This window comes from Gouania willdenowi, chromosome 15 (genome assembly GCF_900634775.1).
Source record: "Gouania willdenowi chromosome 15, fGouWil2.1, whole genome shotgun sequence".
Classification (NCBI taxonomy): Eukaryota; Metazoa; Chordata; class Actinopteri; order Blenniiformes; family Gobiesocidae; genus Gouania; species Gouania willdenowi.
In genome coordinates this window covers 35,693,575-35,719,770 of record NC_041058.1, presented here as the reverse complement: position 1 = coordinate 35,719,770, position 26,196 = coordinate 35,693,575, and the positions used below count along the sequence as shown (strand labels likewise).

Below are 26,196 nucleotides of genomic sequence, written 5' to 3'. Positions count from 1 at the left end.
TTGCTCATTTCTTGCAACAAATGAGGCATGCATATTAAGCCGGCACATTGGCAGTTAATTAAATATTTTCGCACTATTCTTCCAGAATAGTGTTTTTGTTGGTTTCGTTATTTTACCAGATATTTAAAACTTAAGGTTAGCCACATGTGGAAGGAAAGTTGATGGTCTGTAGATGTTTTAGGGGGTGAAGCAATTTATTTTTAGGTTGACCAAATTGTTATATCATGATTTTATTTGGCGTCAGTGCCATGTATCATTAATACCCTCTGTAAGAAGCAACAGTTCATAACTTTTATGTATTTTTAAAGCTATAGGGAGCCATTGCAAAAGAGTCAAAGAGCCATACGAGGCTCCAGAGCCGCAGGTTGCAGACCCCTGCTTTAGATGAATCTCTGTATTCAGATGGATTTTGAACAAGATTATGTTGTTTGTCACATGTAACATTTAATAAACCGTCCTGTGAGAAATAGCGAATAACCTGGACGTCAGACATTTGTTATGTTACTGATACTGCAGCACAAACGTCCATTTGTTGACATTTTCATTTCATTTTAATTATGAAATCAATAATCACACAATTGTCAACCACAATAATAAATGGGCGTTATTGTTTTTAGTAGTGCTGGGAGATGTGATGTCGAGATTCAAAACATATCAAGTTTTCTATTTGGGAGATATAGAAAATTACAGTATCACCTATATCGATATATGTACTTTTCATATCTTTTTAGGAGTGAGTGCTTTTGCTACTTCTCAGAAATTCAACTGACTGTGTTTCAAGCTTTTCTGAGTGTGTCCTAACCCAGACCTTCCCCTAAACAAGCCACACTACAGAACTCACTCACACGTGCTGTCTTTTACAGCAGAAAAAGACAAGTGACACATGTTGTTCAGCTGTTTGTTAATAAATGTGTCTGTGTTAGTGTTGTGTTCAAGACCACACTATCCGAGACCAAGACTTGCCCGAGAAGAGAATGCACCGAGACCAAGACAAGACCAAGACTTTCGGGAGCCGAGACCGAGTCAAGACCAAGACCATAAACATTATTTTTTTTTCAATTTAATAAAATCTATAAATAAATAAAATTATGGCAAGGTTAAATACTGTAACATTCTCTCTTTAATTTTAGTTTATTTAAATACATTTGACGGACAAAAAAAGGTGCCTGCAAAAAATGAACTAAAATATTAAAACTACTACTGTTACTGATAAATTCACAATTATTCTACATATTTGAAAACAAGATTTTTATGTCAGCTGAATGTACAGCAAGTGCTTAAAAGTATTTCTGCCAAGAAATAATGATTCTTGATTCTGATTCTTTGAGTTGAGCAGGTTTAACAGGTCACAGATTTTACAAGATCATTTTTTAGTTTGAAAAAGCCTTTACACAGGTTATTTTTATTAATTCACTGAGTTGATATAGTTTAATTTGGTTGCTGTAATATAACTAGAATATTCAATTAACAAAGGTTTCCAACTGTAACTGTAAAAGTGAAACTGGACGCGCTAAACCAAGATGGCGGCGGCCCGGACTACAGCCGACATTATGTAATAAAGCCTTAAAAGACATGGCTATAATGAAAAGAGTGGATGACTGACTTATTAAACACACACAGACTTATTAAACACACACAGACCTCAGTAAACACGGTAAACGGAACAGGCTTCACCGCTCGACTGGCACTAGGACCCAGAAGCAGAGTAAGTGCGTCCCCTATCCAGCCTTCACAGGCTGTAATATCATCAGTTTATAATTTTACCAGTTATTAGAGCTACTGTCTTTACCAGGGAGATAATATTTATTACTGGTGATTGTTTTCTGGAGTTTTACTGGGATTTTTACCGGTGATTAGTTCATATCTCCCTTGCGCTCTGCGGTCCAAACTGACACCGTAGCCACACACGTATGAGTGTCACACACGTCACTCAGTCACATTAAGGAAGGTTGTGGTCATTATAACAGGGTGGATTAAATAATGAATAAAGGATTGTTTTATCCCGTTCTTCTCTTTGTTATTATCACATTATAAAAAAGTTTAAAAATAGCAGGAATTAGTGCTGGTCTCCAACGGTCTTGACGGAAAATCCCGAGTCCGAGACAAGACCGAGTCAAAATGCTTCAGAGTCCGAGACGAGACCAAGACTTTTAAAATTTGGTCTCGAGACCAAAACACTAGTCTGTGTGGCATTTTGCATCAGCAAATTAATCCCAGAATTGTCTTTCTGGTCAGACTTTATTGTATTTGGCAATTTTCAATTTCCAATATTTATTGTACAAGTTCGATGTTTACATTTATGAAAAGTTCATCTCAAGTGGAGTATTTTATTTCATTAAACAAAAATGTGTGTAAAAAATAAAGTAAGATACAATTAAAATGTAGATATAAGTTATACTGTGAGGAAACAAAATATATACTAATAAAAATAAAACTATAATTAAACAAAAATGTCAAAAATAGAAATGTAATTTAGAATGAGTACTTGTACTGACATGAATAATTAAAAATGAGCACTCAGTGCACCATAATAAACGATCCCCCAAACATTTCCCCACAAAAAGCTCCCTTTTCTCACAGTGACAGCGTTTCAACCTGGTTCTGTCCATTTCTACGTTCAACGGTAGATTCTGTTTTCATTGGTCGATTACGTGATTCTGTTAGCGTGAATTTTATAGGACCCTAGTGTAGCTGTTGTTAGCGCACTCAACTGAGCATGTGTCCTGTAACCATCTCTGATTGGTCAGCAGCCCAGGAAGGTGATTCTCAGCATTTCTGATTGGTGAACATATATATCACTGAAATGATGAAGACGGAAGAAAAAACCTCAGCATCTGAGCTTACGTTATCACTGTAGTGAAAACCTTCATATTGATGTGATTAATGTTAATCATTCAGCCTTACTGTAAACTGTCCATATATTTTTTTTTGGCTAAAAATACAGATTTTTCCCTTAGCAAATTCTTTTATTTTCATTTGCCAATACGTATTTGCCTTGTGAATACAGGTCTTGCGTAGTCTAAATTAAAATTATGGAGACTTATATAATATATCGTTGTTTTGAGGAGAAAAATATAGAGATATGAGTTTTGGTCTATATTGCCCAGCCCTAGTAGTCAACTTAAAGCGTTCAATGTCCATTTGCCATTAAATGTTGTTTAGTCGTTTGTTTATGTCCATAATTAATTTGATGATTCCCTGAGTACTGTCCTATATCCTGGGATTTATTTCACTCACACTATATAATAAAAAGTTACTGAATCCATTTTAAATCAATGAATCGTTTCATATCAAATCATTATATTTTAATTAATATCATCCATGAATCCAATCAACAGCAATAAATTGTGATTAGAATCGAATCGTTGTTCAAATGAATTCTGATAAAGTCTCCTGATGCTTCTGACAGACAAACATCTCCTCCACTCATGAGATGCTGCACAAGGTCTGTTCATAGAAATATGGCATTTAGTGGAATAATGTTTGCAACATAACTGAGATTCAAGCTGTGTGAGTGCGTGTGTGCGTGTGCGCTTGTGTTGTGCCCTTGATCCTATTGTCGTACTTTAACCATATTTTATTGTGTGTCAGCTGTCCCCCCCCCCCTCCTAACACACACACACACACACACAGCTGTAACAGTGTAAGGCTGTAGTTGGCCTCCTAACCAAAGCCTAATTAGTGGAGTACAGCATTCAGTAAATGTTAGCAGCGTTCTCATTGGCTCATGCTTTCATAGAAGTGGTCACATTGACAGTTTGCTCATAGAGGGACATCAGTGTGGGATGAAAGGACTGCTGCCAACTATAGCCCTTTAGCACATGTTAGCGGGCTAGCACTGGTGTGCAGGAGGAGGACTCCCTGATGGGAGAGTGTTTTCATCCTCATTAGAACCACAGAGCAGACCTTTGACTTTCACTGCTTTATTAGTGTTTGGTGTGGAGAAATGTCTGAGTGTGTATCCATGACAAATTATCACACAGTACTCTGATTATTGCTGGAAATATATATATATTAGGGCAGGGGTGTCAAACACATTACAGTAGAAATAAATAAAATAATTTAAATAATAACAATACAAATATAATACAGATATATACAATGTGAGTAATGAGTTCAATTGAATTTGTGTATTTAATTTCTACAACTGAATTAGTTGATAAATTACACAATGATTTGTATTAGAGCTGGGCGGTTTACCAGTTCATACCAAATACCGGTTTATATTTTTGTTATGATTACTTCTTAATGTACTGGTGTATTTGATTACACAACTTTTGGAACGCTACGCTGCATTTTAGACCAGACCCTTTTCAACGTTGCACTTCTAAATAGGAAGGTAAACAAAAGTGGGAGACAGTCACCCCAGTGGTATCTGTCATTGTGTCCTTGGGCAAGGCACTTCACCCACATTGCCTAGTATGAATGTAGTGCGTGAGTGATTGATGGTGGTGGTGGGAGGGGCTGATGGTGCACTATGGCAGCCTCACTTCTGTCAGTCTGCCCCAGGGCAGCTGTGGCTATAACAGTAGCTTACCACCACTAAGCGTGCCGTGAAAGAATAGTCCCTTAATTCTGTAAAGCTACTTTGAGTGTCCAAAAAAGCAGTAGCACTCTGGTGTTAGTTACGGTGTAAATCATACGTTTAAATGGGTCAGAGACACAATTAAAAGCTCTGAAGCTGCATGTGAGCATGTGTCTGCGTGCGCATGCCTCTGCTACAGGAGAACAACACTCACAGACAGCTTAGCATGTCGGCAGTTTGGCAGTAATACACAGAAAAGAAAGCAAAGGATCGCAATTTGTAATTCCTATAAAGCGTAAATAAGTCGTGGTGGATCTGCAAACAAAACTCTATTTTATTCACCATAACAAACCACCACACCACTGAGTATGCAGCATTTAAGCTAGATATCAAGCTAATGTAAAGCCAAGCTAGAGCGACAAAGAGCCATTGGGCTGCTGTTGCAAACTTCTATTACTACTAGAGTGGAATTATTCTACAATATTTACTCATCATGACAGTCCAATAAGCATCCTAAGTCACTCTACTGCAGTAATTCCTCTCAACCAGTAGAAAATTCCGTCATGTACCATGAAACTGTTAGAATTTTTAAAAATACCGTCGTATACATTTTTGGTCATACCGCCCAGCCCTAATTCGTGTTATCTCCATAATTTTTTACTTTCTCCTGTGGACCACATTGGATTTTCTAGAGTGTGTCACGTGTATTAGGGCCTCTGTTTTTCATGATTATGTAAAACAGTTCAAGTCTTGAAATGGAATAATGGATCTGAACCAGTTCTTTTCTTTATTTAAAATTAGGTCCCAACCTGACACTGAAATGCCTCACATGCATGTTGTTTAGGGACAATATCACACATTATCTTTCACCAGAAAACTGGTGATTGAAAGTCTAAAATAGAGCTGCAAACAGACAAATATGTCCAATATTGGCCAAGGTTACATGATGTTTTTTCATTTGGAATGAGTTATTCTGAATTAAAGTGTTCTGCTTTGTGTTTACATTTTATTCAATTCTGCTTTAGGTGTGGGGGTTGGGAAGGCTCTGATTGGACAGGGGGAGAACCTGACGTATCATGTCTATTGAGAAACACACAACAAACCTTTTATTGTCGGCTATAACACAGAACACCATAAGAACTGTTTTCACTTTTATTTTGATTGGTGTTTTGAAGCATCAGCTCAACAATAACACATGGTTTCAGTTTGGACCTCAGAGCGGGAGGGGGATATGAACTAATCACCAGTAAATAAATCCCAGTAAACCTCTGGAAAACAATCACCAGGAATAAATAGTTGCTCCCTGGTAAAGATAGTAGCTCTAACAACTGGTAAAACCGAAGCTAAGCCGAAACATAACAAATACTTTTTCCCCCATAACTTGGCTCAGACTGGTACCATTGAACAACATTTTCTTTGTGTGTAATATTGATCTTTGCTCAAGGTCATATTTAAGGTCAAGGTCAGTCTTCTGTTTTTCCTGCATTATTACTTTCAATTTAATATGTAAAAAAACAAACTTGTCAATAAAGCCAGATATAGGTTGTCATTTTTGCCATTTTTTTTCAATTGCCATATACGTATTTGTCTTGTGAATACAGGTCTTTGCTAGTTGTTATTATTGAATAATGTGTTGGGATCATATCACACATTTCTATGGGATTTTTCCTGTTAAACATGTGGCTAAGGGGTTAGCATTGTAGCTGACAGACATTGTAAAGCTTTGGCGTTTCCCTACTGTGTTGTTTCAGTGTATCGTGCTGCACTTATTCTGACTAAATGTTTTAAGTACTCACATTTGATGACCCTTCATCTAGTCTTTGTACTTTGGTTGAGTATGATTTGAATTTCCTTTTTTTTTGTTACCTGACATTTGCCTGCCTTTGACATTTGGAGCTGAAAGTGCAGAGAAGCTGTTTAAGTCTCACTGTGAAAGGTCAGCTTCTTATTATTAATAGTGGTGGCTGCTCAGCTGCTGATGGAGGCTTTAACCTACTCAAGGAAATGGGAGAATTGACTGTATAACATGTTGTTTACCTGTCACATGGTGCAGATGATAAAATAGTGTGTGATGTCCTGCTCTTCCAGCTTACTCCACGGTGTCGGGGGTTAATGGTCCGCTGGTAATCCTGGATAACGTCAAGGTAAGTTTATCCTAAAGTCTTTCATCCTGTTCTTAATATATGAATGATGATAATGTTAATATTAATGATATGCATTCCTGTGTCCCAGAGGTTGAACATGTTTTCATACGTTTCCCTTTGATCTAGTTCCCCAGATATGCTGAGATTGTTCACCTGACGCTGCCTGATGGAACCAAGAGGAGTGGGCAGGTTCTGGAGGTGATCGGGTCCAAAGCTGTGGTTCAGGTGAGGGATCGTTCAAGTACAGAGGCAGGATTCTATTGATTTAAGGATTGGGTCAGGGTTCTCACCAGGACTTTTTCACAGCATAGGGGGAACGCGTGGTATGCAAGCGAGCACCATTGGCGTGGAACATTTTTAATTTTTTTAACTCTCCTTGAGAGCCACATTTAGTGAAGTAAAGCTAAAGTGTGTTTTTATGTTTTGTTTTTTAATCTTTGTTCTAGCCTTACTTTAAAGCTAAAAGTTAGTTGTTGAGTTGGTGATGATGAATGTAGTTAGTTACTCATGCTTGGTGTGTATGTATATGTTTTTATACTGTATATATATATATGTATATGTGTGTACATATACTGTATGTATATATATATATATATTATTATATATAATAGTGACAATAAATAACATTTTATTCAAAGACTGAAAAGGCCGCTCATCTTTGCACTCTAATGGTCTTGAGTAGATCTTATTGATTCAGAACTATTTTGGAAAAGTTTGGAAAATTATTGTGAAGAAAGTGTGGAAACAATGAAGCAGGTAGAAAAAGATTAGATAGATCAGAAATACTGGAGTTCTGGACGTCACTGGAAACAACAGCAGTGTTTGGATCAATAACTCTAAAGACAATAGTTCATGAGAGAAAATACACAGGACTCAAGGCAGGGTTGGGGTCAGTTACTGTATACTTGTAATTGCGTAATTGATAATTAATTACAATTATGGCATAATTGTAATTGTAAAAAACCTTAAAAAATGGTGTGAAAAAAAGCATAATATGTCTCCTTTAAAACCTATATTTTCATTGATTAGGAAGCCTAACGAGGTAACCAACAGATAGGAAAGAAATCACATGATAGATATTAGTCTGTTCGTGTATTTTACAGCTGGTTTAGGACCCGTTAGCATTAAAGATGCTAACACAAAATGAAGGTTAACTTTTATTAGGATATTTATTTCCGGCTCAGTAATTGTGACTAATTGTAATTGAACTTTAATAATTGAGATTGTAATTGCAATTGTTTTTCTGAGAATAAAAAACTATTGTTACTTGATTGTAATTGTAAAAAATGCTGGTCACTGTAATCTTAATTTCATTGTAATTGACTCCAACCCTGGCTGTAATAGTCCAGATTAGACTTTCTAAACATCTGATGAAGCAACTTTGTCCTTGAACAACGTGAAACTAAATCAATCTTTATCAGAACGATTGGAAGAATAAAGAGTTGTGATGGCGTGGAACGTCTCATAATTCAAAGCTCAGCAAATCTTCAATAAAACACGGTGAACGCAGAGCGATGATCCACTGAGGATGATTCCATACGCGTCTCCATACACTACCAGCTATACCGTATATTACAGACACAGTTAAGCCTCCTGCCGATACGATACCACTCACTCCTGTTCACGATGCCATGATTTCAGTACGATTTGATATTTGGTTCGATCCGATTCATGATGTAATTCAAAACAATTCAACAATAAAATTCATTTACAGCCTAAATCTGGTGTGTAATATTACAATTATTCTGTCCCCTCTGTTTCCCTGTATTTCATACAAATAAATCCAACTTCAAAAGAAGATGCAGTTTAATATGGAACAGACGGAGGATTTAAAAAAATAGAAATAAATCCTATTAAACACTAAATCAGGGGTCACCAACCCTCAGCAGCTCTAATCACCAATGAGCTCCATCTAAAATCATGTGATTTACTTTCTAGGATTCAAACTCATAAAGTACTTAGTAAAGTTAAATACTGCTGCATGTGATACACTTTTAGCATTCAATGAACCATCTTTAAATGTATATTTTCACTGAAACATTGTGTCAAATGTAGGGATGTAACGATTAATCGTAAGGCAGTTAAAAATCGATTCATAGGTATCAAGGTTCACATCGATGCTGTGAAAATTGAATCGCGTTACTTTTTTTAATCCAGAAGTCATGGCGGCGGGCGAAATCTGCTAATACTTTCTTTCTGGCCGCCTTCTACTCTTAAACATATTCATAAATGATTCCTTAGCCCTTTAGCACCAAAAGAATATCTGTAATTGTACGTGAATATCTGTAAAAGTCACGTTTTTCTATTAACTCTGTCTGCTAGCATAGCATCTCTTCTTCACTGCACTTAGCTGCATCCCAACTGACCACTGGGTTACCAGAGCCCTCTGCTGGTTCAAACAAATATTTGACGCAAATACAGTGCAGACTGTTTTTTTTTTTTTTTTAAGGTCCAATTGTTAAGTCACAAAATACATTTTCAGTTGCACTTTTAAAAAGGAAAAGAACTGTTATGCAGTTTTGCATTGTTTACTATAGAACCAGAATTTAAATGAATAGGCTTCTTCATTTGTATTATTCCTTTATTTATTTCATTTAAGATTTATTTTTAGTTAAATTGCATTGTTTGAATAGTTCATCAAGGGATTCTTTTGACAATGAAAAATAAAAGGAAAATAGTACAGTATTTTCTAGTTTTTCCCCCAAAAAATAAAGGAATATTTTTCAGTCATTTAAGTACAGTCCCATTTTGTAAAATGAATCGTGAGAGAATCGTATCGTGAACCCAGTATTGTGAATCGAATCGTATCGGGAGTTGAGTGAATCGTTACATCCCTAGTCAAATGTTTTTCAAATGCTGCGGATTTGGTGTATGTGTTGTGGTATGTTATATATAATAATGACATAAATAAAATGGTGGATTTTACACATTCGATGTGTTATACTAATAGTTAAAAGTTTGTAGCTCGTAAAATAGCAACATGGGGATTTTCTATGAAATGTAGAAAATGAAACGATTGAATAAATGAGGAGAAATAAAGTGTCGCATGTTGAAGCGTAAACATTTCCTACCTTTTTAAGTTACCGCTAGCCTTCTTTATTATCTTATTCTCTAAATAAGGTAAAACAGTGAAAAGGTAGTAATTTAAGAAGCTTTTTTCCTTTGGATTATACAATAACTAGGAAGTCACTCATGGTTTCAGAAAGGTTGGTGACCCCTGCACTAAATCATAAACAAAGATTATTAGTTTTTATTTTCATTCTCAGCTATGAACCAACAGTCCTTCTCAGCTCATTTCACTAATATCGCTCTGTCTTTACAAAACACTCATAAAACTGAACTATTTCCCAGCATCAGGGTTGGGGGTCATTTACATTTTTCAATTATACTTATGTCTTCAATTATAGTTTTTTCTGTCACTAAACCATTAGATTTATATTTATTTATTTTTTAAATGGTAAAATGATTGTAATTCAGTTCAGATAATTTACTTCTCTTCACAATTAAATTATGATTATGACAGTAACATATTTGTCCAATTATAACTGTCATAATTGTAATTAATTATCAATTATGCGATTACAATTAAAATCTGACGCCAACCCTGCCCAGCATCAGCAATGTGTCCAATTACAGTTTTAGTCCCTGAAATGAGGAGACTTGTGAGTTCCTGAACATTTCAGAAGATGTTTTTGTTCAACTCCTTGAATTGAACCTGAAAGTTCTTCAGTTGGATCACAGTTTAATTTTATTATGCAATATCGTAACATACAGAGACCAAATCAGGTAGTTTAAGGAAAACTGTTTGAATATGTGCATTAAACCTGATGGGACACATGCAATGTTTTGTTCCTCTAACATGTTATGTCATAACTGCATTATAATGGTAATAATATTTAATAAATGTTTATTTAGTTGAGTCACTGAAATGAAACACATGTAAACAGTTTTTTTGTTAATAATGATGTTATGTTGGTTCAGGTCTTTGAAGGAACATCAGGCATCGATGCTAAAAAGACGGCGTGTGAGTTCACTGGTGACATCCTGCGTACTCCAGTATCAGAGGACATGTTGGGTAAGATCCACTGATCAAAGTCAAACCTCTGGAATGAGTTTCCTTTCATTATATCTGAGCAGATGTTTCCAGTGCTGCTCAGTAAATGGTTAAACCTGTTTTAATGTGAATGATGGAGAGTCTCCATCAATGGGATAATCTCACTGCAGCTCAAGGTTACACAGCTTTTAAAAGATGCTGAAAGCACATCTGCTTTTGTTTCTCAAGTATCATCAATTCATAGTTTCTACTGAACGTCACTTGTACTCGTTACATTAAGACTAAGAGCCATTAGAGACACTCTTTGATTGCTTCTCAAGAGTAAAACTAACAGATCAGACATGTTTGCCAGGGTCATTTTATGAATTTGATTCTATTGCTGTTTGTTGTGTGTCACATTGAATGAACTTTTACATGAAATAAAAAGGTGTTTTAATGGAGAAAACCTTCCTGTTTCAGGGCGTGTGTTCAATGGTTCAGGAAAACCCATCGACCGCGGGCCCATCGTTCTGGCTGAAGACTACTTGGACATTATGGGTAAAACTTTTCTCTTCTTATCTAACTTTTATTTAACAGCAGAAAACATTTTTAAATAATCTTTGAAATCCATTCTCCCAAAACCTTAACACCCAAGCCACATTTTTACAGAACAAGCTCACAGTTTGGTCTCAGATTACAGCACTAGCATCGTTTGTAGCAAAAAGAACAGAATGAAATGAAACGGGAAGTTTTATAGGTGCGTTTAACAATGGTTAACACCTTCTATTCTGATAGACCAAGATTCCAAGAGTACATTCCTCTCTTAATAAGTGCCAACCGGAGATTATCAAGGTGTTTAATCTGTTAAGTTTGTCTGAAGTCTCATTTATTGTTAATGCAAATACAAATTAAAAAAAGTCAACTCAGAAGATGTGGTCTGATGAGATGAATGAGAGGAAAGTATCTCAGGAGCTAAACATGTTGAAAGGAAAAGATTGGATGGATAAAAATCTGAGATTTTGATGTTAAGTGAAGACTTGGAACAGTGGGAACCATCCTAGAGATGACCAGCCACAACTCCTCCAAGAGCTCCCAGAAGAACCTTAAAGCAGAACTAAGTAACTTTCACTTATTGCTCCCCCTAAAGGTTTCTTTTGGTTGTGTCACTGTCGTAAACACTCCACACCCCCGAGGCAGCAGCTCCTCCCTCCGCTACAGTGAGACGGGCAGCAGGAGGCTTCCTAAATATACCTGGGCAAAATTAAAGCAGTTAATCTTGAATAAGCGTACACATTCTGTGTGAACTCATCCTTTAGTAACTCAGTAAGTTGATCATTTATACTGTAAAAACTGAGCTGTTTATGATAAGTGATCAGCCAATTGTCTCCCCTCATACTGCCACACACACACACACGCACGCGCACACACACACGTACGTCCCCTGGTAATGATGTCACTAGAATGATGAAGTGACCAAAAAGCACCACTGTGTTCCAGCGACTCATCACAGGCGATTGAAGTGACTACAATGGCTACAGTCGCATTTGGTGTGAACCCACCTTTAGTGTGTATTGGGCTGTTGTAAAGCAGTACGTGTTGTCGTGAGACCTAGAACAGAGCTGTGAGACTGGTACCAGGTCGGAGGCAGGGAAAGTTGCTAATGCTGTTTTCTATACAGACACAGTAGGGGGATGAAAGACCCCCAATCACCCCCTAAACGCTTGTATTACTCTATGACTATGAGAAGGATTTATTAAGGTGAAGAAGTTACTTAGTTCTGCTTTAACACTGGAAGACATTCTGCCTCTGCTTGTTATCCTTTAGTCAGGGGTAACTGGCCCTCCACAGTAAAGTCAACCGGGAAGCAGCAGAAATGTAACACCAACGTAAACATCCTTGTTTGGCCCAAAAGCATCTCAGAAATGATTATGTGGACTGTGGAAATAAAATCAGAGCTTTATCGAGGACATGTGTTGTGTCACTCATTTCATTGTAGAAGCTCTTATCAATATTCCATCATGTGGATAGGTAAGTCACAGTCCCAAGACTCATCTAGAATCTGTCTGAATATCTGCAATCAACCTATTCAATCTAGATTTTTGAAAATAAATCAGTTTGTCACCTTAGAATCAAGATACTTTTTTTTAGCAGGAAGAGGATCTGAAACCCACCTGCAGGACCACCTCTGATAGAAAACACTTTATAGAGGTCTAGAGTTTATGTTTGGGAGACTTTGACCTAATGCTGTATGCATGAAAACCCCACTAAGGGTTGAATTACTAATATTTGAGCATTTTAAGTGTTTAGCAGACATTTATAACATGTTGTAGAATGTGAGAGACAGTGAAATCGGACATTTTTAGAAGTATTTCCATTGTTTGTTTGATCCAGGGCAGCCCATCAACCCTCAGTGTCGTATCTACCCTGAGGAGATGATCCAGACTGGAATCTCAGCCATCGATGGTATGAACAGCATTGCCAGAGGACAGAAGATCCCAATCTTTTCTGCTGCAGGATTGCCCCACAATGAGGTGAGACCATCGGAGCAGAGAGAAAGATGCTTAGCAGCTCAGCAGGGGGCGTATGTTTTACACATTTGCCCTAAAAAGAGTCTTTCTATCCTCAGGGTTTGTGTGTCTTCAACAGTCTGTGATTAACTGTCTAACTTCAGCCATCAGAGCGTGTCAACGTACTGTTTAAGGAAGAGTAAAGGTCCCTTGGGAGAGCTCTTCCTCTCCGCTTCATTATCCACTACCAAACCTCAGAGTTGCAACTGTCACCCTTTGTGGTCTCAGATTTGAGTATTTTTTATCTTTTTTCTGTAACAAGAGGTTTACATTGACATCTTTAACTTTTCCTGGTTTTTTTAGAGCAACCAAAAGCAACACAAGTTGTCATTTAGACTGAAAAGCTGTTAAGTGATCTATAAATCAGGCTGAATGTTTCACTCCAATAGAAAACAATGGGATGTTTACAGGCAGTGGGGCCGTGTGACATCATTAATCACATGATTTCAAGATGGAGGAACACAGGCTCTAAAACTGTAAAGTAGTCCTGTTTTTAAAAGGAAATGATTATATGAATTTGGTGCATAATAATGTATTTTGTTAGACATAGATTTACTAATAAGGACATTTAGAAGAGTTTAGGACACATTTGTAAAACCAATGGAGGTGGGGTCTCCAGCTATCTACCACTTCTTAATGAAGTGTTTTGACACTTAAAAGCATTAAATGATGCCATTACAAACATTTCTCATCTAAGTAGAAAACAATGACTCGAGGGTTAAAAGGATACAAAAACCTAATAATGTGAAGAGCTCCAACTGTGGTGAGATGACATCACTGTTCACTGTTGGCTGATGATGGTGATGAATAGGATCAGGTTAATAGTTAACAGTCACAGTTAATGAAAGTTCTCCTTTTCAACACGTTGCCCAACCCCTGATTACCCGTTGGCCCTGTGGGGGGTGAGTGAGGTCAACCATCACGTCTATGCTTTCATTAAACACATGTGACAGAGGTCAGAGGTCAGCCATGTGCTGCTGCTGCTTTCTTGTGTTGCCCAGGTGTGCTGCTTTCAGGGTCCACGGAGAGGTCGGGCCCACGTGTAAATACGGCAACTTTCTGAAGTAAAGGAGAAGAAAAAACTGCAGCTTTCTTTTTAAAAAAAGAAAGAAATAGAAAAACAGCAACTCTTGGTAAAAGAGAAAAACTAACAACTTTCTGAATAAAAGAAAAACTGAAACTTTCTGAAAAAAGATTCATAAAAAAAAAACTCCAACTCAGGAAAAAAAAGTCAAAACAGCAACTTAAAAAAAAGAGAAACAGCAACTATTGAAAAAAAAAAAAGCATCTTTTTCAGGAAATCATTGAACGTTCTCGTTAATTCCACAAAGACATACAGTCTTATTTTATCATTTATTAACATAATCTCTGGATAGAATGAATAAATCCTACTGTATGAAATAATCATGTTATATATTTCAGGGTGTGGTATATATATCTAAAGTCGTTTCTTTTTCCCGTCACAAACTGGAGGATGTCAGTCAGGTGAAACTGTTTTTGAACAGAGAGCCAGAGGTTAGGAAAGCATTCTGTGACATATTGAGCCTAATTATAATAATCCTTTATCACTAGTTTTACCAATGAACGGAGTCCAAAGCATTAGAACATTAAAACACATTAAAACCTCATTACTTCATCCAATAATTCCCCTGATGGACAATTTACCTCACTCTCACTCAGGTTATATATATTTATGTATCTTTTTCCTGGTTTTGCTCCTTCTACTGTTAAACTGTCTTGGCTGATTGTTTTTTTTTTTTTTTACTCTGACTCTGAGACATACTCAATAATTTTATTGTACCTGTTCTTTTAACTTGTACGTATTGCAATAAACTATTGTATTTTAAACAGATGTACATGTGAAACTGTTCATCCACGTTTTAAGGAGTAATTACTTATTGAACTTTATTTTTCCTCTAGATCGCTGCACAGATCTGCCGTCAGGCTGGCCTGGTGCAGAAATCCAAGACGTGATGGACTACAGCGCTGACAACTTTGCTATAGTATTTGCAGCCATGGGGGTAAGCAGACTAACACTTAATATTAGCCTTTCAAACTCAATCTGTGGCTTTAATCCCCTTCTTAACTGTGAAGTGACACCCTGTCCTACCCCCCCCGCGGCCCCGTGATCCGTCTTTTATTCACCAGGTGATTTAACCTTTGAGTCCCTCTTGTTACTTCTGCACCTCTGAGCTCATCCCAAGTTACTTATTCTACAACTATCAAGTTCTACTGCTCCTCAGCCACACACACACACCTACACACACACACACAGACACGGACACAGACAGACACACACACCTACACACGCACACACAGACATGGACACACACACACACACACACACACACCTCCCAACACTTTGTTAATCCTACTCATTTCTACTGATGGCACCTTGTTGTTAGACCCTCGTTTTTTATTTATGTGGCCCCCAAAGTAAATGAACAAAATGACTCCCACAAAGGAAACAAAAATCCATTAAATTATGCACAATTACAATGGAAAATATGCAAAATGCCAATAAAAACGAATAGAACAGTAGAAATGACAGAAATAATATAAAATGACCGAAAAATACATGGAATGCAAACTAAAATACTCAAAAAGGCTCCAATAATGTTCAAAACCGCAACAAAAACCATATAAATGTGTAGCACAGAGCGTAAAAAATATGCTCAATGACATTTAACCGAAGATAAATAGTTCAGTGTACGACAGATCAAAGCATGTTGTGATTTAGATTAGCAACTTAATTGATCCGCAGCACAGGAAAAATACGTAGATTATGTTTTAAAAAGAGAATGTGTGTTTTCAACAGCTATTCTTGAAAAAAGTGGGTCGCAATTTAATGGCCGTGAAAAAATGTGTGTCCCAGGGTAAGACTAGTTGAGAACCCCTGATTTTGCGCATCTAGAACCCATGTGTCAAAACTCAAGGCCCGGAGCCCACTTCGGCCTTGGGGCTTTTAATGTGTCCCAAGGAAAAAAGTAAATATGAAATTAAAAAGTAATAAGTCGTTGATATTCCAGTCCCTCCAAATACACAAATTCAATGACACTCCTCAATATTTGCATTGGCCTTCAGTTTCCTAATGCTTTTATCACATGATGCCAGTCATTCTTAACCACTAATTGCTGAAAGAACTATTATATATTTATTTATTTATCAAAAGTCTAGTTTTCCTCAAATTATTCCACAACATTTTTCTAATTAAAATAAAAACTGGTCAAGTTTTTAGAAATGTAATTGAATCAGTTTTTTTTAAATTAACCAAAATAAATTTAATTTAATTTAGTTTAAATGAAATTTAGGAAACTTAAAGTGATTATCCTGCAGGGACTGGACATGTTACTATTTCTTTTGATATTGTAGATATAAATATATATATTATTTATTTATTCGTTATTTGATATGGACATAAAACTGCATTGGACAAACCAGATACATCGTTTTCAGTGTTATAGCAAAACTGCTCATTTGCAACACCTGTCCATAGGAGGAGGACTATACTATTGTATATTTTCCCGACTAAAACCCAGCTCCCTGGAGATCAAACTGGTTTGTATTCGGCCCTGATCTGGAATGTGAAAATTCTCCAAAACACCTCACAACCCACCATCTTTAATGTTAATGTGGATAAATTACTGTAGTGGATTGTGGGTATAATAAAATAAACAAGTCTTTAATGACTAATAATTTAATGCAACCTTTTGCGGGAAAACCAAACGTTTTAGATCTAGCAGTTATTTACAGCTCACAGGAGATTTGATCAAGTACTCTTTAGATGTTTCAGACTCTACAATCCCTGGTATTAATGATCTCGTCCACAACAACAACTTTATCCCAGATGTTCTGTAGATCTGATGAGATGTTTAAAACGCTCTGAGCAGGTGAGCCTGATTAATGCTGACTCATGGTTTTCACAGAGTGATGCAGCGCTACATGAGAAACAGAGTTTTTACAGACACGTTAAAGTTAAGCGGGCACTGGGTGGCTCTGGTTTAGGAGTCAGTGATGATTTGTGTAGTTTTTGGTCAGGTTAGACGGTGTTTAGCGAGACTCGCTTGCAGCGCATAGACGCGTGGTGTCCTGTAACCATTTCTGATTGGCCAGCAGCCTGGAAGGCGACTCTCGGCGATTGTAATTGGTGAACATATATATCACTGAAATTATGAAGACGAAATAAAAAACCTCAGTATCTGAGGTCACGTTAATCGCAGTAGTGGAAACCTTAATATCGATGTGATTAATGTTAATTGTTCAGCATTAGATGTGACATTTATTTAAAGAAGTATTCCAATAATCCTGTTGTTTCATGTGTCTCAGGTCAACATGGAAACTGCTCGTTTCTTCAAGTCTGACTTTGAGGAGAACGGTTCTATGGACAACGTCTGTCTTTTCCTCAACCTGGCCAACGACCCCACGTAGATGATCACAAATATCAGTAGTAAATGTTCAACGAGTAACGAGGAGAGCAGGGGATATATAAAGATTCAAGATATAGGGGCGAACCGTGGCTCAGGTGGTAGAGGGTCGTCTTCTGATCGAGAGGTTGGGGGTTCGATCCCAGTACCTGACTGTGTCGAAGTGTCCTTGGGCAAGACACTGAACCCTAAGTTGCTCCCAGTGGTTGACTAGTGCCTTGCAATGTCAGTCCTGTCCCACTGGTGTGTGAATGTGAGAGTGATTGGGTGAATGAGCTGATATGTAAAAGCGCTTTGAGACTGCTTCAGTGGTGATAAAGCTCTATATAAAATCAAGTCCATTACCATTTACCATATCAGTTTTCTTTTCTGGCCTATATTGATATGTATCATTTCTATAGCTCAATTTTATTGAAATACTTGTTTAATAAGTTTCTGTTTTTGCTACTAGAACAGCAAAGCACAGTCACATGGTTTTCTGATTGTGTGCTAACCCAGACCTAACCCTAAACAAGCTGCACTACAGAACTCACTCACACGTGCTGTCCTTTATAGGAGAAAAAATGGCAATTATTGATCAGCTTTTTGTTAATGTGTGTCTGGTATTTTGTATTAGCAAATTTAACCCAGAATTTTCTTTCTGGTAAAAACTTTTTTGAATTAGAAAATATCAAAATGTATATCGTGTATCGTCATTTGAGAGAAAAACTATTGAGATGAGTTTGGTCCATATCGCCCAGCCCAAGTAACGAGGTGGTTGTTTTGTGTTTGTCAGCATTGAACGCATCATCACACCTCGCCTGGCTCTGACTACAAGCTGAGTACCTGGCCTACCAGTGTGAGAAACACGTCCTCGTCATCCTCACCGACATGAGCTCCTACGCTGAGGCTCTGAGAGAGGTACAGCTTTATTATGAACTCCTTTATTAGCTACCTGGCCTACCAGTGTGAGAAACACCTCTTTGATAGTCCTCATTTGTTCTGATAATCTTTCTCGTTTGGTGTGATAGTCCTCCTCGTTTGGTCTGATTGTCTTTCTAGTTTGGTGTGATGGTCCTCCTGGTTTGGTCTGATTGTCTTTCTAGTTTGGTGTGATAGTCCTCCTGGTTGGTCAGATGGGTCCTCCTGGTTTGGTCAGATGGTCCTCCTTGTTTGGTCTGATAGTCCTCCTGGTTTGGTCCAGATGGTCCTCCTCGTTTGGTCTGATAGTCCTCCTGGTTTGGTCAGATGGTCCTGCTCGTTTGGTCTGATGGTCCTCCTGGTTTTGTTCTGATGGTCCTCCTGGTTTGGTCTGATGGTCCTCCTGGTTTTGTCATATGGTCCTCCTGGTTTGGTCTGATAGTCCTCCTGGTTTGGTCAGAATGTTCCTCCTCGTTTGGTCAGATGGTCCTCCTTGTTTGGTCTGATAGTCCTCCTGGTTTGGTCAGATGGTACCTCCTCGTTGGTCTGATAGTCCTCCTGGTTTGGTCAGATGGTTCCTCCTCGTTTGTTCTGATGGGTCCTCCTGGTTTGTCATATGGTCCTCCTCGTTTGGTCTGATAGTCCTCGTGGTTTGTCATATGGTCCCTCCTGGATTGGTCTGATAGTCCTCCTGGTTTGGTCAGATGTTCCTCCTCGTTTGGTCTGATGGTTCCTCCTGGTTTGGTCAGATGGTCCTCCTTGTTTGGTCTGATGGTCCTCCTCGTTTGGTTGGTGTGAACACAAACCAAGTCTAGAGCGGATCAAACAGGAGATTCTAGAGTGATTGTTTCTGTGGGTCTCACAGTGATTAGGTTCACTGTGAACACGAGCGCTCTCAGAGCGGATCAAACACAAGAAGTATTAGAGATGATGTAGAGCGCACGGCATTGTGGGTGATCAGGCGAACTGGTGAGGGCCCAAACCAGAGCTTTACAACCAGGAAAAGCAGGACAACTTGTTGCTGCTTCATTGTTGAATGTTGGTAAAGAACAAACAAAGAAGGAAGAAGTTTGTGAGAACTCTACAGCTCTGGCTTTGACCCATAGATTAGAACCTCTACTCCAGTAACCGTTTACAGTAACTGGTTAGCTCATGGGACTAGTTACAGTAACTGGTTAGCTCATGGAACTAGTTACAGTAACTGGTTAGCTCATGGAACTAGTTACAGTAACTGGTTAGCTCATGGAACTGGTTACAGTAACTGGTTAGCTCATGGAACTGGTTACAGTAACTGGTTAGCTCATGGAAGTGGTTACAGTAACTGGTTAGCTCATGGAACTAGTTACAGTAACTATTACAGTAACTGGTTAGCTCATGGATCAGAAGTTGTTTTTTGAACTCAAACCCAGACAAACTAAGGAGATGAAATAATCAGCTGTTCTCCCAGACCCAGTCACCACTAAACCATTCACACCCAGTCACCACTAAACCATTCACACCCAGTCACCACTAAACCATTGAGACCCAGTCACCACTAACCCATTCACACCCAGTCACCACTAAACCATTGAGACCCAGTCACCACTAAACCATTCAGACCCAGTCACCACTAAACCAGACTTCTTCCTTCTCCCTTTGATCTACTCCAACGGTGCTCATGTTCACAGTGAACCTAATCACTCTAGACTTTGATTGTAAACTCTGAGACCCACAGAAACAATCACTCTAGAATTCTCCTGTTTGATCCGCTCTAGACTTGGTTTACGTGTTTGAATCCTTGAGCGTTTTTAAATCCATTGATGTGAAAGTAGCCTGAGTGTCCCTGCCTTCTGAACCTAAACCTGTGGCTTGGACATGAAGTGGAACACCTTCACCACAGCACTGCAGCACCATGTGATCAGACTCTTCACCAAGGTCGTCACGTCTGGGTTCTGTCCTTCAGCAGCGTGGCCTTCTGTCCTTACACTAGTTTAAACGCACAATGTGAGCGTTATGAATAGATTAACATATTTCCGATCACGGAGTCATTAAAAGTTAGTGCAGCATTAGCTCAAAGGTGATAGACTCACTGAAGTCTTAACTCCTCGCTGAAACGGAGGATAATGTGTCCTTCAATGTGATAAATACCTGGACTCTATTCTAGTTTGCTTTGCTATAGAAAGCGCCGCTCCCTCCCCCAGCGCTCCTATTCTCCTGAGGTGAGGAGTCAGGCCCTTTCAGCTTATGCCTTTGTGTTTTCCTAATACTCCTTTGATATCTCAATATGTTAAGAGCACAGGAGAGGTTTGTATTGGATGCTGCACGTGGGCTTTTGCCTTTCTTTCCTTTGCTGTTCATACCTTGGCACATGCAGAGCTGCACCAATAGTCAGAGAAGACTGAGGAAACAATACAAAGCACCAGGATGTCAACGATTAACTTCTGCTCCCATTCATACTGTATGTGTTCACGTGTGTCGTCTTTACATCGGCATGTGAATTCAAGGCTGTACGGGATGTATTTCTTCTTCGCTTTGAATTCTATTGATGTTCTTAACATGAGTTGGATCTTGGTCATTTGTAGAAGCTCCATAAACCAAATGGCAGCTTTTAGAAGTGGCTGTTTGCTCTTCGGATGGGATTGATTGCACCACTTGATTCTCCAGGTGTTAGAAAGAAAAATGTTATTTTTGTATTCTTTCATTTGCGTAGATGTGTGTATGTAAAAGTGTCACAGAAACACTGTAGAAATGGCTGTGCCTTTTATTTTACCTTTGAGGCAACTTCTTAGTAACATATGTATTTATAACCTTTATTCAAACAGTCCAATGGAGACAACAAGGTCTCATTTACAACTGAAACCGGATAATGACCAATGCACCTTGTGCATGTTAGGACATCCTAACAAAATACGATATGACGGAAATACACGTCATCAATATGTGCTGCTTGGGATACAAGAGTAAGTTGAAAGCTGTTATGTTCTGTTTATTTTTAAAGGTTAAGATATATTAATGTTTCATTTAACTATGTATTCATTAATCAAACATTATGTTGATCTATCTTTACTTTAAAAAAATAAAAGGAAAGGACGGCTTTTCCACATACATCATCATGTGTACTCCTGCCGGTTCCCTCAAAATAAAACGCCATGTCATGTTTTACAGCCTGATTTTTAATTTGAAGCTTGAGGCAGTTTTATTTGTTGGCGTTTGGTTCGACAAGTGAGGCCATTTCATCAGACCGAGGTTTTGCTGAGTCATGAGACAGTTTGGTCTGACCAATGACAGAGGTTTTCCTGATACCTCACTCTGAGACCTGAGGATGTCCTAACATGTACACTGTTCCATGATGAACAGTGTGACATGAGGTGGGTTGATTTAGGCCACGCCTCATTGATAGATCAGCCCATCCATCTTTAAGTCTTTTACTTTTATTCTTATTTATTTGCTCTGTCTTTTTTATTTTAATGTGTGCTATCATCTAATGTGTTTCATATTGTTGTTGTGTATCTTCTGGGCAGGTTGTCATTGCACATGATGGTTTGTTCCCAATGGTTTATCTGGGTATTGAAACCCTGTGACGTGTTCTCTCTAATAGTGAGGATTATTGAGGACCTGTTGGTACGCTGAAGGATCTTTAACGCTGTTTTTTTCCAGGTGTCTGCGGCCCGTGAAGAAGTGCCTGGTCGTCGAGGCTTCCCTGGTTACATGTACACTGATCTGGCAACCATTTATGAACGCGCTGGCAGAGTGGAGGGCAGAAATGGCTCCATCACCCAGATTCCCATTCTAACCATGCCTAATGATGGTGAGAGCAGCAGAAACATCTGCAGAACATCTGCACTGTTTAAACACACTATAGACACATTGTGTGCTTTACACGTCTTCATTGTTAGATGAGTGCATTTGTATGTCTAGAATCAGTTATTATTCCATAGTATTAACCCTGCAGTTACCATAGTAACGTCATGGATAAAAGCAGCTCGGAGAAGTCAAAGGAACGTATGTTTACTAAGATGGTATGTTCAATAATCTAAAGCCTTTCTTTAGTCAGTGCAGAGTGGGAATAATAATCATGTGCTACTATAGATATTAGAGGGTTTTCTTTGATAAAACTGTTTAACCTTTAGTTGAAATATCTTCTGACATTGTAAGTAACAAAGTAACTATATTAATGTCCTCCATTTGAATAATGCAACGAATTTCACAATCAAACTCAAAGTGTCCAGATATCTTTAAAAACGTACATAGTTATTATATTATAATCGGAGTCCTGTGTTTAGACCCAAAACAGAAACGTGTGAACTAATGTACGGATGACACGGTAAAGATTAAACTCTGAAAGTTTTGAAACGGGAAATGTGAGGCTTTATTTAAATGGTGTTGCATGGTTGGGGGCGTGGCCTGAAGCAGCGATGAATTCCCTTTGATGTTGAGCTGAAGCTGTGTTTGTGTCTCACAGATATCACTCATCCTATTCCTGATCTGACTGGATACATCACAGAGGGTCAGGTCTACGTGGACAGGCAGCTGCACAACAGACAGGTACCAACCATGGAACATAGTCCATGTGTTTTAAAGGCCTCTTTGTGCAGGAATTCACTGCTTATGGATCAGTCACAGAGAGCTCTTCTTCTTCTGTAGATCTACCCTCCCATCAATGTGTTACCGTCACTGTCACGTCTGATGAAGTCAGCCATCGGTGAGGGGATGACCAGGAAGGACCACGCTGACGTCTCCAACCAGCTGGTAAACATCTGTTACAAACGAAGATAGTTTTGGTAGCGTGCGTCTCTGTGTGTCTCTGTGTGTCTCTGTGTGTCTCTGAATGTGTCTCTTTGTGTTTTCGTGTGCAGTACGCCTGCTACGCCATAGGGAAGGACGTCCAGGCCATGAAGGCCGTGGTGGAGAGGAGGCTCTGACCTCTGATGATCTGCTCTACCTGGAGTTCCTGCAGAAGTTTGAGAGAACTTTATAGCTCAGGGTGAGTCTGTGGAACATGACGAGTGCTTTCATCACAACTTTACCATTTTAAAGAAGCAGCTGCTCCGTCTGGTGCTCTGACCTTCATCACATTCAAACAGAGGTGGCAAAAGTTCTAGTCTTCAGAACTCAAGTACAAGTATAGACTCTGGTAAAAGTAGTGAAGTTGTTCCCTTACTTGAGTAAAAGTGGAAAAGGACATACGACTAATGTACTTCAGTAAAAAAGTAAAACAAATTTTCCTTCAATAATAAGACATGGTTTTTAAACCAGAAAAATAATTCTTTTGTTTTTTAAAGAAAACTGGTACATATTTAATCTGAGAATTTAACACTCAATATAATAAAATGTGTTGAGAAAAAAAAATGCAAATGCTCAATTAAATTCAGAGCAGCTTTGAGTTTAACATTTTAAAAACTTGAAAATATTAACCATAAAACTAAGGGACCTGTCTAAGAAAAAAAATTCAAATATTTGTTTAAAAAACTGAGTTTACTGAGTTAAAGCAAAGTCGTCAAAAATAATTACACTCATAAAGTACAGAAAACAGAAAAACTTCTTGTAGAGAAACTAAACCCCTGCTTTCTCCTGACATGCCACTAGGAGGGAAATAAATACAAATCTTGATTATGGGCGGGGCTCCTAGAGATGTTAAGCCACGCCACTCTATATCATAAAATCTCCAATGACCAATTTATGCTATGCTAACTAGCTGCTCATTACTCACTATTATCTCAGTCCAACCTACTCACCACAGATTGTAGAGCCCACAGGTGATAGTTTTTATAAAAGGGGCGGGGCTAACAGTGCTTGTTAGTGATGCAAGATGGTACCAAAAGTCACGATCTTGTTTTCAGCCAATAGAAAAATCAGTTGTAATATCCTGGTTTCAACCCGTAGAGGGCAGTCACTCTGACATTTTACGATCTATTAACAGCACTACTTCATACCTAAATACAGTACAGTATATATGTATTCAGTTACTCTTTAAGACTGGGGAATTTAGGGAATATTCAAAAATATAAACTTTTCATTGAATTATTTATTGTAATTGGAGTCATTTTAAATCACTGTATCTGAATGAAGTAAAAACACTTCTATGATTGTCTAAAGTTAAAAACACATACAAAATTACAGAAATGTACATTAGACAACATAAATACTCAAAATGACTCAAAAACACACGACAACAAGAACAAAAAAACCAACACCAAAATGAGAGAAAAACAAACACAAAAATATTCTTCAAAATCACGAAATGACAACAAAAAACACAAATTGGCTCATGACACACAAAACAACAAAATACAACTGAAATAAAAGAAGAAAATATGCTAAATGACTTCAAAAACCCATAATACAACCTTAAAAACACACAAGACAACATAAAGCTCAAAATTAGAAAAAAACTAAACAAAACAATAAATTACACAGACTTATTGTTTTTCCCTGTATTAATGCTCACATTGGTCATTATTCTTAATGCTGACATTAATGTTGATCAGAAAATCACTTTTGTGGCCCTGCTGTGATAATAGTTGCCCACCTCTGGTCTACAGGACCTTCACATCCCACAATGCAATGCACCAAACTTTACCAACAATGTCAATAAGAGAAGAGTTTACAGTGGAGATGTTAATGATTTTTGACTTATTGATCTATGAGGATCACATTATGTTCATCTGATTATTTTCTCCAGAAGTTTTAACAGTTTAATGAACTCTGGGTTTGATTTGAAGCCTGATCACTGTGTGTGTGTCTGTGTGTGTCTGTGTGTGTCTGTGTGTGTCTGTGTGTGTGTATCTGTCTGTCCCTTAGGTCCCTACGACACAGGACGGTCTATGAGACCCTGGACATCGGTTTGGCACGCTGCTGAGGATCTTCCCTAAGGAGATGTTGAAGAGGATTCCTCAGAGCACGCTGGCTGAGTTCTACCCCCGAGAGTCCGCCGCAACGCCACTGAGACGCCCGTGCTCTGACTCCGCCCACCTCTGCTCCATGGCCCCACCCTTTCTGTTCTAAGTCGTACTGTAGTGTGTTAAGTGTTTGTGTTGTAATATTATGATGTTTGTGGACTGAAGCGTTTTGCTAAGCTAATGCTAATTTATTGGTTGGTGTTTTTTGTTTCGCTGTGTGGTTTTTAGCTAAAATATCAGTTTATCCTCCATAACAGTGTTAATTAAGTCTTAACTTCTTCATACACAGGGTTTCTATTGTTGATGATTCCCAAAGCTGGAAGTGGCTCCTCCTTCTTCTCTTCCTCGTCTATCACATCCTAAATCTGTGGATACTTGGTATTTTTGCAAAAGTAAAAAATTAATCTATGAAAGTATATGAGAACATTCCGTCATGTGTGCAGAAAATAATCTTGTTTGAAGTTGTTGATGAATAAATTATGATAATGAGACTGATTTCTCTCGTTTTGATTGAATCCAATGATTTTGTTGAATTAAACACTTTAATTAGTCACAGTTTATTAGTGAGGATGTAGAACATTATTGTAATCCATATACTTTGTTATAGTTTAGAGATAGGGTAGGTGATTTTCAAAAGCTAGCATGATTTTAAATGTAGCCTCCCCAATGGCTCCGCCTTTCCCCCTTTCGCCCCTCCCCTCTGTGCTCCATCTCACTCACATGCA

The 26,196-nt window shown here is 38.2% G+C and overlaps 1 protein-coding gene across 1 annotated transcript in view; it reads left to right on the top strand.

Annotated features, from left to right (window-relative positions):
• atp6v1ba (ATPase, H+ transporting, lysosomal, V1 subunit B, member a) overlaps positions 1-25,966 on the top strand; it is a 49,680-nt gene extending 23,714 nt beyond the window's left edge. Inside the window, 19 exon segments of the mRNA XM_028469265.1 lie at positions 6,614-6,669; positions 6,796-6,894; positions 10,651-10,744; positions 11,183-11,260; positions 13,094-13,233; positions 15,190-15,229; positions 15,232-15,290; positions 17,596-17,693; positions 18,469-18,508; positions 18,510-18,593; positions 22,230-22,380; positions 23,035-23,117; positions 23,217-23,321; positions 23,429-23,474; positions 23,477-23,536; positions 23,539-23,556; positions 25,374-25,382; positions 25,385-25,416; positions 25,419-25,966. Of these exon segments, the coding sequence (XP_028325066.1) occupies positions 6,614-6,669; positions 6,796-6,894; positions 10,651-10,744; positions 11,183-11,260; positions 13,094-13,233; positions 15,190-15,229; positions 15,232-15,290; positions 17,596-17,693; positions 18,469-18,508; positions 18,510-18,593; positions 22,230-22,380; positions 23,035-23,117; positions 23,217-23,321; positions 23,429-23,474; positions 23,477-23,536; positions 23,539-23,556; positions 25,374-25,382; positions 25,385-25,416; positions 25,419-25,577 (1,451 nt within the window). The 3' untranslated portion in view covers positions 25,578-25,966.
• Positions 25,967-26,196: the final 230 nt, after the last annotated feature.